Consider the following 14,510-nt stretch of genomic DNA (forward strand, 5'->3'; position numbering starts at 1 on the left):
GAGAACTTTAAGAATCAGTTCGCTGCAGCCTTACACTTTTTAGTGACGTCATGGAATTCCCTTGAATACATGCGCCATCATCTACTTGCATCATTTACTTCCTACCTCCCCTTTGGTGGGCAAAAGGACTGCTTCCACATTTGGGCGACTGGACACGTGGGCCCTGGCAGGCTCGGCTTGGAGTCTGTGCAAATATCCGCTTGCAAGTGGGGAGGGGCGCCCCCTGCTGTTCGCTGATGACCGCAATGTCAGGGGCTCGGTTAAGGAGCTGGTACGCAGTGCATTTCCCCTCCCAGCCGCCTAAGGATGGAAATACTGTTTGCATTCTCATTTTCCCTGGAGGGGACGGAGTTGCCCTGAAGGCAAACAGCCCCGGGGAGGGGTGTATGGCGGGGAGAGGAAAGATGGTATTTCACTTTGATCAATGCTTCCAGTATATTCAGACGCCGCTCCTGATTGGACACCGGAGCGCCTGCTTCTCTGCACTCAGGCTGGGCACTGGAGCTAAAGGACCTCCTCTTTTCCTTTGCCCACCTGATCGGTCACACGTGGTCGTGGAAGATCGCCTTTCACTTGTCTGCATGCTGTTCTGCCATCCCAAGTTTGTGCGGGACGCTTCCGGTGTTTATGGGGGAAATGCCCATGTCTCTAGAAACCTCCCGGTCCCAAGCAAGGGGTCGCCCTGCTGTCCGTGATTCTCTGCGGGGCTGGACATCTTATCTGGAGCCTAGGATGGGCATTCCAGTTTCAGCTGCTGATGCGGACGGGGTTTTGGGGAAGCTTTGCCCATCTTAAGTAGAGGGCAATAGGCGGGGAAACTGAGGCACAGAGAGATACGTACTCATGGGCACACACCTAAGAAGAGTCTGAAGCAGGACTTGGACCTGAGCCTGTCGGGCACCACGTGGTACCTGGGAAGTGCCTGAGCGCCTCCTCCTATCTTGCAGGGCCGTGGACCTGGGCCGCGGTGTCCCCAAAGATCATGATGGCGTATATGAACCCGGGGCCCCACTACTCGGTCAACGCCTTGGCCTTGAGTGGTCCCAGTGTGGATCTGATGCACCAAGCTGTGTCCTATCCAAGTGAGTACCATCCTTCTCCCGATGCCACCTCCCTCCAGCTCTCGGTGACCTCTAGGTTCCCTTATCCTCCCTCAGGAAGAAGCTGGGAATTTGCCAGGGTAATATTGGAGTCACATACTGACTATATGTAGTCATTTGCAATTTGCTAAACACTTCTCCACGTCCTTTAGGGGTGCAGGAAAGTGTAGGGGCGTTCATAACAATTTAGGAAGGGTTCCTTCTACGTGGACCTGTCACTCTTCTACACTAGAAGGAGCTGAATATTCTCGATTATGTGTTTCAATTGGACATGCCTTCATGCATAAGAAATTTTAGAAAGGGTATAAAAACCGAACTCATACACCTCCTTAGAGGGCTAAAGCCAGTTCTTGGGGTGAGGCATGAGCCCCAATATGACGGGCAAAGAGGGGCCCCATTTCGCAGGGGGACAGAGTGAAGTCTACAAGGTCAGGAAGTAGGTGGGCAGATGAATGCCCAGAGAGGGCTTCTCGGCATTCCACAGGACCTCAGGACCTCCCGCCGGGGGACAAAGAGACTGGCAGGTCCAGGTCCCGTGATGGTCCTATTGTCCTGTCCCTGCTTCAGGTGCCCCGAGAAAGCAGCGGCGGGAGCGGACCACCTTCACCCGGAGCCAGCTGGAGGAGCTGGAGGCCCTGTTCGCCAAGACTCAGTACCCGGATGTGTATGCTCGCGAGGAAGTGGCTCTGAAGATCAACCTGCCTGAGTCCCGGGTTCAGGTGGGGGTGGTCCGAGCCCTGGGTGTCTTCCAGCCCTTCCTGGGACCCAGAGTGAAGAGAGGGGGAGTAGTCCTAGAGTAACACCCAAAGTCATGTATGGCCTGAATATGACCCCTCGTCCACGTTACTGCCCCTCACCCCTCCCTCCACTTTCTTTGCCAGCCACATCTGCCGATTCTTCCCCTAACACACCTGCTACGCACACACCAGCCCCAGGCCCTTTGCACTCCCTGTTCCTTCTACCTGGAGTTGCTTATTCCATCACTTTGCTCAAGTCTTTGTTTATTGACCGATCAGGTCACCGTGTCCATCAATGAGACCTAGCCGTACCCTCGCACTTACAGGTGCAATGTCCCCGGGGGCCCTACCCTGCTGATCCCTCCTCCCGCTCTGTGGGGTCTTTCCAAGTATTGATCACCTTCTAAAATACTATGCAGCGTACTTACTGTCGATGTATATAACCTGTTGCCCTTGACAAGAAGGTCCGTCCACAGAGGCATCCCCAAAGTCCTAGTTTGTGCATGGTGATTGATTATGCGGAAGGATGGATAAGTGTACATATGGGCGTACGTGTGATTGTGTGTGTGTGTGTGCATGATTACCTGCACACGTGCATGTGTGATGATACGTGTGTGCCTATGACTGTGCATGTGTGGATAATTGCAGATGTGAATGGTAGGTCGGATGGACAGACGGGGTGCCCCATAACCGACAGCAAGGTACGGTGGTGTGATTGGGCCGTGCCTCCCCCATAAACGCCATCATTCAGGGCACCGTGGGGGCTCTCCGGGCTCCCTCCCCACTCACCCACCCCATCTCCCCTTCCCCCCCCACCAGGTTTGGTTCAAGAACCGCAGAGCAAAATGCCGCCAGCAGCGCCAGCAGCAGAAGCAGCAGCCGCAGCCCCCGGGTGCACAGACCAAGGCCCGGCCTGCCAAGAGGAAGGCAGGAATGTCACCGAGATCTTCCTCGGACGTCTGTCCAGACCCCCTGGGCATCTCGGACTCCTACAGCCCCCCTCTCCCCGGCCCCTCGGGCTCCCCCACCACGGCCGTGGCCACGGTGTCCATCTGGAGCCCGGCCTCAGAGTCCCCGCTGCCTGACGCCCAGCGGGCGGGCCTGGTGGCCTCAGGGCCGCCTCTGACCTCCGCGCCCTACGCCATGACCTACGCCCCCGCCTCTGCGTTCTGCTCTTCCCCCTCAGCCTACGGGTCTCCGAGCTCCTATTTCAGCGGCCTGGATCCCTACCTTTCCCCTATGGTGCCCCAGTTGGGGGGCCCGGCTCTCAGCCCCCTTTCTGGCCCCTCCGTGGGGCCCTCCCTGGCTCAGTCCCCCACCTCCCTGTCTGGCCAGAACTATGGCACCTACAGTCCTGTGGACAGCTTGGAGTTCAAGGACCCCACAGGCACCTGGAAGTTCACCTACAACCCTATGGATTCTTTGGACTACAAGGACCAGAGTGCCTGGAAGTTTCAGATCTTGTAGAAAACCCTCTCTGGAGTCTGCGGGGTCGGGCCTCCCTCCAAAGGCAGTGGCCCCTCTGGACTCATGGGCGGAGCAGCCCACCTGCATCCCTGCCTCCCCCTGCCCCGAGGAGGGTCCTCTCGCTCTCTCGGGGGCAGTTCAGTAGGACTTAGTAACCCTCAACCCAGCTGCCGTTTTAAACCATGAGCCCCAGACTCCCGACATGGGTGCTGAGAGGGTGTCCCGGGACGGAATTAAACCACCCTTGGCGATTGATGTGGGGGGTCCTGGAGAGGTTGGCCTCGAGGTGCCCTTGAACAGACACAGGTGGGAAGGCTCAATTCCATACCTTCCGTTTGGGACGCTTGCTTAGCGTATGTCTAGAGATCCTTCTAGAAAATCCAAAGACAGTCTTTTAAGCAGCCCCATCGTGGAAGCTTAGGCCAACTGTCCAGTTCAATTAAAACAATCTACTTGGCATGTTACAGATTTCACAGGTCAGATTTTGTATGATAGGTTAGGGGGCTCTTTGATACATTTACATATATATATATATATTTTTTTTTTTCTTCTTTTTCATCTTCTTCTCTTCTTAGTTTCTTCTTAAGGACATTGCATCACTCATACATTCTTCCGGACAGTGAGAATGGGCGTATTTGGTGCGCGAACGGAAGGCAAGCTGCCTGTTTCATGTCTCCTTTGCCCCTCCTTTGGTTGGAGGATTTTCTAAAGGTGAATTTCATCCGAGCTTTGGAGGAACCGTGGTGGTTAGGACTGGGGCCGACCGTGAGCCCCAACTCTAGCTGTGGGTATTTCAAAAAGGAAGAGGAGGTGGCCAGCTTCCCAACTGTAAATGGGCAAGAGATAGGCATGGGGGGGAGAGACGTGGATTTGGAGGAAGCCTGCATTTCAAATACACAGTCTCTCTCTTAGATTCTGTTTCCTGTTCCCATTGTGGGGACTGGACCAGAGAGCCTGGCCCAAGGGAGTGCCTCTGGGGTGGGGGGAATCTTTCTTCCCATGCAGACTTGATCCTCAGCGACAGAGACAAGCACCAAGAGAATTTTAAGGAGTCAAGCATGTTGACGCTCTTGGAAGTGTGGTGGTTTGCCTTTGCTTCCTCAGTCTGAATTTTTTCTTTCATTTTCAGCCCTGGGGGAGACAGCAGCCATGGGTCTTTCCTTGGGGGCTTCACAAGGCAGCTGGAGGTAGGGCTAGAAGGTGGTGTTCTGGTACATGGTGACCCTGAGCCACCCCCACCCGCCCCAAAGAAGAGGAAAAGCTCTGATTTGTAGCCTTTGCCCATTTCTGTGGTGTCAATTCTCCCACTGTGGCTGATTTCTAGGGTCTGATCTGAGGTCAGGGACGCAGAGCCTGCCGTCTACCTTCATGGGCTGGTAGGAGATGGCTTCAGGCCCTTGGTGCAGGAAGGAAGGTCAGGAGGCCTCAGATGGGTTTTCTGGGTCCAGGCTGGGAGAGGTCCACAGGGCTCAGACCCCTGAGCCCCGTGACGGGCGTATTGAGATCACTAGAACACACAAGAATAGGTTCCTCAGCACACCCCGGGACCATCCCTCATGGGCCTGAGTCATGCAGGCTTCTGGGACATTAGACCTGGGAGTGACTCAGAGTCCAGTGTGGGGCACAAACAGACAAGGACGATGCCAGCTGGGGTGGGGGATGGGCGGTCCAGGCAGAATTTGTAGGGGTGAATCTGTTAGGAGAGTCCAGTTTCCTTTCCTGGGTCCAGCTTCTTGAACTCTGGGATGGCAGAGGTTCTACTTCCTAAAGCTGATGAGTGACAAGGGGGAAAAGGAAGCGGCCGAGAGCCCCCTCATTCTGGGTACCCTTTCTCACTTACTGGGACTCCAGGCCTCTTCCCTCCAGGCCACCCACAGAGTGACAATGATTAAAATGCTCAATCCCGCTTAAAGTCTGGGTGATTTTTTTTTTTAAATTTCTGAGGAGGGTCAGACCAGGGGAGGTAGAAAAAGGGGTCACTCCATCCCTCTCCTTCTGCCCCCACCCCCCGTCTCTGGGGAGATGGGTCTGTCCATGTGCTTTCTCTGTCTGGTCACTGTCTTTTCCTTGGTACCTCCCTAAAGCCAATTAATCAGGGACATGGGCTCCAGATGCCAGCTTCCATCTGCTGTGACATCCCTGAGTTTCCCTCTGCAAGGGGGGGGTGGTGGCCACGTATCCTGAATCAGTGGCCCATGTGAGGACACAGGCCCTCCCTGTCCGCCAGCCTCGGGTCCCTGCCATGTCCCTCTCACCTCTGCTTCTCTCTTTCTTTTCCTTCTGACTGTCCCTCAGACTCCCAGGTCCCCATTCCTCTTTGCTGGATTTGTACCTTTTCCTTTTTCTGTTTTCTCTGCTCCTTTTTCTGTTTCTCCAAATGTTAAGTCATCATTGTCTGCTTCTGTCCCTCTCAGTCCTAGAGGAGCCCCAGGTTAAGATCTGCGTGTGCGTGTGTTGTGGGGTGTGCAGAGGGGGACACAGTGTTGGTGAGGTCAGACACACTTGCTATCGGAGCCTGGGTTGGCCCCTTCTGGTCCCAGGATCCAGGTGATTCATTTCTCCCAGCTTCAGCTTCCCCTCCTGTAACACCAAGAAAACCTACCTCAAGGGAATGAAATGAGATCATTTTCTTTTCTTTCTTTTTTTTTTTTAAGATTTTATTTATTTATTTGACAGACAGAGATCACAAGTAGGCAGAGAGGCAGGCAGAGAGAGAAGAAGGGAAGCAGGCTCCCTGCTGAGCAGGGAGCCTGATTCACGGCTCGATCCCAGGACCCTGGGATCATGACCTGAGCCAAAGGCAGAGGCTTAACCCACTGAGCCACCTAGGCACCCCATGAGATCATTTTCTTAAGTACCTAGTCTTGAACCTCTGGTCCGTGGTAAGAGCCCAATAAAAGTTTATTTGTTGTAAAACACACAGCACATAAAACTGACCATTACAATCATCTTTTTTTTTTTTTTTTTTAAATAAAGATTCTATTTTTTAAGTATACTCTACACCCAATTCGGGGCTCGAACGGACCACCTCAAGATCAAAATTTTCACGCTCTACCTACTGAGGCAGTCAGGTGCCCCCATTATTATCACCTTGAAGTGTGCAGTTCAGGGCATTCGCAGAGGAAAGCAGACGCTAAAGGCCATGTATTGTAGGATTCCATTCATATGAACAGTCCGGAAGAGGCAAATCCACAGGGAGGGCAAAGCAGGGTGATTGGGTGCCAGGAGCTGGCAGGGAGGGACGGAATGGGGAGTGACTGCTTAACAGGAATGGGTTACTATTCAAGGGACAAAAAAAGTTCTGGAACTGGGTAGCGACCCATTAATTTCACCTCGAAGTATATACCCCAAAGAACTGACAACAGGTGTTCAAGCAAAAACCTGAGGGTTCCTGTTCATTGTAGCATTGTTTGCAATAGGCAAAGGACAGAAACAAGCCAGACCTCCATCAGCTATTAAATGGACACACAAAATGTGGTCAGGCCATCCAGTGGACTTTTTTTCTTTTTAAAGATTTTATTTATTTATTTGACAGAGACACACAGCGAGAGAGGGAACACAAGCAGGGGGAGTGGGAGAGGGAGAAGCAGGGGCAGGGAGCCCCATGCAGGACTCGATCCCAGGACCCTGAGATCATGACCTGAGCCGAAGGCAGATGCTTAACCGACTGAGCCACCCTGGCACCCCATCTGATGGACTCTTACTTGGCCACAAAAAAGAAGAGTTTATTTATATTTTCTTAGTAATCTTTACACCCAACATGGGGCTCGAACTCATAACCCTGAGATCAAGGGTCACATGCTTGTCCAACCGAGCCAGCCAGTCACCCCGGGTGTGTCCTAGATCTCGATTACAGTGGTGGCTCCATGGCCATATAGGATGGTTCAAACTCCTCAAACTGTACTGTTACAATGGGTAGATTTTGCAGGATATAAATTATACCTCAATACACTGGAAGGAAAAAAGAAAAACCCACAGAGCATGTACTGTTGGCCAGACACTGGAGAAAGCCAGTCCAAAGACTGCTGATTCTCAGAACAATCCAGCAGAGAGATGCTATGTGTATCAGATAAGACACTCTTACGCTCCCCATTTCACAGATGAGAAAACCGAGGCTGTGGGAGGTCAGGGGACCTGGCCAAGATCCCACCACTAGGAAGAGGTACTTGGGTTTTATATTCATCTTGCTGGGGCCCCCTGCTGGCGCTTCTCCCCTCCCCTCCGACTTGGGTCCTCCCTCCTTCTCCCTTCCTCCGAAGTCTCAAGCTCAGGTGTGCGTATGTCTCTCCCCCACTCCCATATGTCTGGGTCCTCCCCCCACTCCATGCCTCCTGCTCTCTGAGCCCCTCCCTGCTTGTCTCCTCTGTCCCCGAACAGGACTAATTTAGCAAATGCTCCAATCTTCTTACGATTGGAAGAATGGCCTCAGCAGAATGGCCGGGAATTAGCAGGGATTAGGTTCGGACACATGACCCTCCTCCCTGGGGGAGGGGCTCTGGGGAGACAGATGAGTTTTATTCATTTATTTTTTAAAAATATTTTATTTATTTATTTGAGAGAGAGAGAGAGCACTTGAGTGGCGGTGGGGGTGGGTGGCGATAGGAACAGAGGGAGAAGCAAACTCCCCACTGAGCAGGGAGCCCAGGCAGGACCCTGAGATCATGATCTGAGCCAAAGGCAGATGCTTAACCAATTGAGCCACTCAGACGCCCCTGACAAGTGAGTTTTAACTAAGTGATGCCCTCCTCCGCAGTAAATCGTGCCTAGGATATGCAGTAATAGTAAAATCACAGCCGAACACTTCATGGGGTGCTTATGACGTGCTAGGGACAGTTAGGCACTTTCCTTGAATTTCTCTTACCCCTCCCCCTATCTTCATTAGAGGCTCCCGTGGTGGGGGCCATCCCCCAGCTCCCCTATTTCATGGGCCAGGAGCGGGTGAAGAACCTTCCCAAGGCAATCGGGGTCTAGCCCCAGCCTTCCCGGTGCTTTTCAGTGTGAAGATGGAACAGAGGCTGGGCGGCGGGGAGGATGGTGTGGCTGTTGCTACGCCTTGTGGCAGTGTGACCTCGGGGATCCTGGTTTCAGCCCCTCAGAGTAGGGAGGAGATGGGGGGCAGCAGGAGGGGGTGGAACCTGGAGAGGAAAGTGTGCTCTGGGAGGGAGCCCAGAAAGAACAGTAGAGGAAGGGATTAGGTAGGGGAAAAAGCCAAGACAGATGCCAGGAGGGGACTTGCGTGCAAGGTAGGCTTTCTTCCTTAAGTAGGAGGTAGACTTCTCCAGTGAAGCATATGGGTCTGGGGTTTTCTTGTAGGAGGCAATTATGTGCTTAATTCACTTAACAGATATATCATTGTTTGTATTTTAAGATCTCTTCTTGGGTCAGTTTCAGAAAGTTGCATTTCTCAAGGAATTTGTCCATTTTTCTCTACGTTGTCAGATTTGTGGGCAAACATTTGCTCACGATCTCCTAATTTCCATTTGATTTGGCCGTAGCATTAAATGACATAGCAGATCCACATCAGAAGAAAGCCTAAAATCAACCATCTTTAACGTCTGGGTGGCTCTGTTAAGCATCTGTTTTCAGCTCAGGTCATGATACCGGGGTCCTGGGATCGAGCCCCGCATCGGCTCCCTGCTCAGTGGGAAGCCTGCTTCTCCCTCTTCACTCCCCCTGCTTATGTTCCCTCTCTTGCTGTGTCTCTGTCAAATAAATAAATAAAACCTTGGAAAAAAGAAAAGAAAAGAAGATCCAGTCTTGGTTCCTTTTGTTCTTATCTTTCTGGACCACACTTCTGGGAACTTCCAAATTCCTCTGAGACTCCCATGGATTCATGGAAGATACCCCCTTTCACAATCACTACTCTTTCTCTAGGTTTTCACTGAAAAACGTCTTCCGTTTGACCCAGAAAATGGGCTTTAGCTGTATCACCCCGGGGAACCATTAAAAAAAAAATTAAAGGGAAAATTTCACTAAGTATCCCATGAAGGAAAATGCAACAAGTTATCACATTATTGATTAATAAATCTTTAAAAAATAAAAAAATAAAAGTTTGTTATTTTTCATTAAAAATTGGATTTTGAGTTTTATCAATGGTTCTTCCTACCTATATTGGGATGATATGATCTTCTCTTTATTATATTAATGTGACAAATTACCTCCCTTGGTATTTAAGTATTAAATCTGTCTTGCGTTCCTGGAATAAACTCAACTTGGTCAGGATGTAATTATCCTTTATATGAGCGGGATTCCTTCTGATTTTGTCTAGGACTTTGATTCCATGATCTATAACTTTCCTTTATCTCAGCGTTCTTGCCAGGTTTTGGATATCAAGGCCTCATGAAACAAAATGGAAAATGTTTCCTCTCTTTCAGTTCTCTGGAAGCTTGCATAAGACTGATGTCATTTTCTTCTCAATTGTTCTATGAAATGCCTGGGCAAAACCAAATGGTCAAGGTGTGTTATTTGTATGAAAAATGTTAATTATGGATTACTCCTTTTTTAAAAAAATAATGTACTTGTGTTTTTATTTACTTATTTATTTTTCAGTAATCTCTACCCCAACCAGGGACTCGAACTCATGACCCCGAGATTAAGAGTCACACTCTCCACCACCTGAGCCAGCCAGGCACCCCTGGATTATTCTTCTTTAATAGGACTATTTGGACTTTTAATTTGTATATGTGCTTGCTTGGGTAAGTTGTGTTTAGCTTGGAGTTTGTCATCTAAATTTTCAAATTTCTAGACATACAATTATTCACAATATCCTTTTATGATCATTGACATCTTTTTTTAAAAAAAGACTTTATTTACTTATTTGACAGACAGAGATCACAAGCAGGTAGAGAGAGAGGGGGGGAAGCAGGCTCCCTGCCAAGCAGAGAGCCCGATGTGGGACTCGATCCCAAGACCCTGGGATCATGACCTGAGCTGAAGGCAGAGGTTTAACCCACTGAGCCACCCAGGCGCCCTGTGATCTTTGATATCTTAATGTAGGATTTTTCATAATGCCCTCTCTCATGTTCATTCTTTTTTTTTTTTTAAAGATTTATTTATTTATTTGACATAAAGAGACACAGCAAGAGAGTGAACACAAGCAGGGGGAGTGGGAGAGGGAGAAGCAGGCTTCCCACTGAGCAGGGAGCCCGATGCGGGACTTGATCTCAGGACACTGGGATCATGACCTGAGCCAAAGGCAGACGCTTACTGACTTAGCCAGCCACGCTTCCCTCTTACATTATGATACAGTAACAGTGATCCTAACTGGACTGTGGGGAATTTGCAGGGAGTGCCAGGAAAGATCTCCCAGCCCCTAAGTCCTGTTAACTAAACGTTAAACATTAAACATAATGTTTTCTATAGGATTCTTTTGCACATAGCCTTTATCGGATTTTTCTGGGTTCGCAGACTCTGCAGCTCCTCCGTTGTCCTCCTGATGCAGTGTTTGGATGTGGGTGAGGTCTGGAGCCCACGGCCAAGAAAGAATTCCTGAGACATCTTTGGTGCAAAAAGGTTATTTTATTAAAGCACGGGGACAGGACCCCGGCTTCCCTCCGGGTTGTGAGGGGTGACGAATTATATACTTGGGAGTTGGGGAGGCAAGGAAGAAGGGAGGTTTGCCAAAGAACTTTCCTAGGCTAAAGAGGACCTACAAGATACTGGAAGCCTTGCCCTTGTCAAGCTAAGGTTGCTTTTCCCTCTAGCAAAGCCTTAACATTGAGACAGTTGGGAGTTTCCTGGAGGAAGGTTATACTTTGCCTCAAGTATCCGTCACTGGGCTGCAGGTTAGAAGGAAATTTAATTTGAGATGCATTTCCTTTGACCTTGGTTTTCTATGTCAATGTGGAGGGTGTGGGGTGATGTTAGAGCCCCAGGAAATGGAGTCTATGGACGGTCTAGCAATAAACTAACTTCCAGGTTTTCTTGTAAATTTCTTTCACAAAGACGTTTGCAAACTGTTGGGGACTCCTGTCTTGTAGGACTATGATCTTTATAAATTAACCTTTTGTTTTTCCCTTGCCTTTCTTTAGAAAAGAAAGTGCCTGAGGAATGTCATGCAGACCCTTACTCTGCCCCCCGTGGGGTGGGTTGGCGGGGACGGGTTGTGGGGTGTCAGCTCCATCACTCCCAGCTGTGGGCAAAATCATACCCGTGTCCTCTTGCCCAGATGTCTGCACTTTCTGGGCTCTCTGGTTTGCTTCTCAATTTTGGTTCTAGAAATCTCTGTTCTCAGAACCAGTGGAGATATAGATAGGCAGAGGGGGGGATGATGGAAAGATAGTGGAGAGATGGACAGACGGGAGGAAACAGTCTTAAAAACCGGACTGGAGTTTGGAAGCTGGATATCTGGGGCACGAGGGAAGATTCTGAGGGCATGAAAGTACAAAGAATGTATGTGGAAGGGAGTGGCAAGCCACTAGGGGGTTCCGAGGAATGGAGGATGGTGTCCTGTCCACCCAGCTGGGAAGGGAGAGGATGCAGGACAGACGGACAGAGGGAGGGACTAAGGCTGGGGGTACAACCAGCTGAGACCCCAGTTAAATGATACAGCACTTAGAATAGTGCCTGACGTTTAAGAAAAATGAATTTGAATTTCTCTCTCTTTTGTTTTTGCCTTTGTTGCTCCTATCTGCCTGTCTTACCTCTTAGCACTCTCCTCTTTTCGGATAACCTCAAAGCTCTCCCAAGGTCAGGCAAGACTCTGCGGAGGCTTGCCTCTCCATCCTCCTCTTTCTGCCTGGCTGGTCTCTTGCTGCGTCTAAGAGAAGCTAAGGTCTGGGACCAAAACCAGGGGTAGGGGCCCAGGTGGAAGAGGGAGGCTTGCCAGCTCCTACAGAGCTGGTTCTCAAAGTAGGGTCCCTGGGTCCCTGATTCGTCTCTGATTCAGACCAGCTCCATCTGCATCATCTGGGAACCTGTCCGAAATGCAAATTTGGGGTTCCGCCCCCATACCCTAAGAATCAGAAACCGGAGGAGCAGGAGAAGCAGGGTAGTCTGGGTTATAACAAGCCTCCAGGGGATTCTGACGTGCACAGATTTCAAATATCCGCCGCCAGGAGGTGCTGCGGAGAGAGGCTGGCTCTCCAGGCAATCCTGATTGTGTGGTCTGTTATCAGGGGTGCAGCCCCGGCTTACACCCAGGGACCCTGCCTGCGGCGGAGGGGGTGGGGGCGGGGAGGACAAAGCTGCGGGGCCAGGGGTGGGTTCTCCCAGTGGCTGCAACAGGTGGTCTCCCGAGCAGAAACACACTGTCCCAACCGCCAAAGAGAGGGCTGTTTCCCACACAGGCTAGCACGGGAGACACCTTCCCTGCTAACCTCGGCTCCCGACCCAGCACCTCCTGGCCTTCCAGAGGTGTCCTGTTACAGCCCGACCTCTGTTTCCCGGCCCGACCTCTGTTTCCCGGCATCATCCAACCCAGAGCACAGCCTCGCTTCCTTCCTCAAAAATTGTGGTAAAATAGGGGCAGCGGAGCGGCACAGTGGGTGGAGCGTCCGATTCTTGGTTTTGGCTCAGGTCCTGATCTCAGGGTCGTGGGATGGAGCCCCCCCCACCCCCCCCATGGGGCTCCGGGCTCAGAGTCTGCTTGAGATTCTCTCCCTCGCCCTCTGCCCACCCCCATGCCCCCAGCTTGCTCTTGCTCCCTAAAATAAAATAAATAATACCTTCTTTTAAAAACTGTGGTGAAATCTACAGGATGCAAAATGTATCCTTTTTACTGTTTTAAAATGCACGAGGGGGGGTGCCTGGGTGGCTCAGTGGGTTAAGCCACTGCCTTCGGCTCAGGTCATGATCTCAGGGTCCTGGGATCGAGCCCCACATTGGGCTCTCCACTCAGCGGGGAGCCTGTTTCCCCCTCTCTCTCTGCCTGCCTCTCTGCCTACTTGTGATCTCTGTCAAATAAAAAAATAAAATCTTAAAAAAAATAAAATAAAATGCACAAGGCTGTGGTGTTATGTACTTTCACAGTGTTGTGTGACCGTCACTGCTCTGTTCCCATTAAACACTAACTCCCCATTCTGCTCCCCCCACCCCCAGCCAGCCCCTGCTAACCTGGGACTGCATTCCCAGACCCTGGAATCATGACCTGAGCCGAAGGCAGACGGTTAATGACTGAGGCCCCCAGGCATCCCCCTGACTTCAATTCAAAATCATAAAAAAATAATAAAAATCACTTTTCTTTGAACCTTCCCCTTCTCCCCCAATAAAATACAAGCCTATGTCCTGTGTGGGTCTCATCGAGATGCCCATATGTGTGAGATGTTAAACCCACATGTGCTCACCTCCTGGCGTCCTCCTGACAGCCTTGGCTCAGGGACACTGACAGCTATCACCAAGTCTGTCTTGAAAACCAGCTTATGAAACAGTCAGACTCCCCATCTCCCTGTCACTGGAGAGACGACCGGTTCCGAACTCAGGTTTGGCTGTTTGTGGCTGGAAAGCCAATACTCAAGACACAAACGTTGGTGGGAAAGGACATTGGTGCCTTTATTGAGGAGGCTGGCGATTGGGGACAATGGTGGACCCACGTCTCAAAGACCACCCTCTTCACCTGGCGGGAGCTGGAGGGCTTAAAGGGGAAGGTGTGGGATATGGTGAGGGGGTTGTGTGCAGGCAAAGCTGGTGCTCAGCACCTGACCATTTGTCCTTGCAAGGCTTCCAGATTCCCCCGATAACCTGCCAGTCCTCAAGGCTCCCAGGTGTCTCCCAGTACGGACGGGTTCAGCAGCCTAACAAGTTAAATCTGGACTCTTCCCTGCACCGGGAACCAATTACTGAGGTACCTGAGGCTGTTTTCCAGGGCTCCCCTTCTGGAAAGCCTGGTCCTTTGTGCCTCAAAGTCAGCGGGCAGCAGGATCTCAAGGAAGCAGCTAGTTAGTTCTGCTACAAACCGAGGGGTTTAGGTCACCAAGCAAGAAGCTTGAAGCAAGTTAACCCTTAACACGGGTGGGAGTGTGCTCACCATCCTACCCGCCAACCCCAGGGAGACCCTTCTTCTCAGTCTGGGCCAATCTCATCCACAAAATGGTACCTTTACATTCTTTTAAAAAGGAGAGAGGGCGGGGTGCCTGGGTGGCTCAGTGGGTTAAGCCTCTGCCTTGGGCTCTGGTCATGGTCTCAGGATCCTGGGATGGAGCCCCGAATTGGGCTCTCTGCTCCGCAGGGAACCTGCTTCCCTTCCTCTCTCTCTGCCTGCCTCTTTGCC

At 51.1% G+C, this 14,510-nt stretch overlaps 1 protein-coding gene across 1 annotated transcript; it reads left to right on the forward strand.

Annotated features, from left to right (window-relative positions):
- The first annotated feature begins 982 nt into the window (after window positions 1-982).
- On the forward strand, window positions 983-3,304 carry CRX (cone-rod homeobox). The gene is made up of 3 exons (XM_032326467.1): window positions 983-1,082; window positions 1,668-1,819; window positions 2,657-3,304. The coding sequence occupies exons 1-3, from the start codon at window positions 983-985 to the stop codon at window positions 3,302-3,304; spliced, it is 900 nt and encodes a 299-aa protein (XP_032182358.1).
- The last annotated feature ends 11,206 nt before the right edge of the window (window positions 3,305-14,510 follow it).

This window comes from Mustela erminea, chromosome 19 (assembly GCF_009829155.1).
Source record: "Mustela erminea isolate mMusErm1 chromosome 19, mMusErm1.Pri, whole genome shotgun sequence".
NCBI classification, from domain to species: Eukaryota; Metazoa; Chordata; class Mammalia; order Carnivora; family Mustelidae; genus Mustela; species Mustela erminea.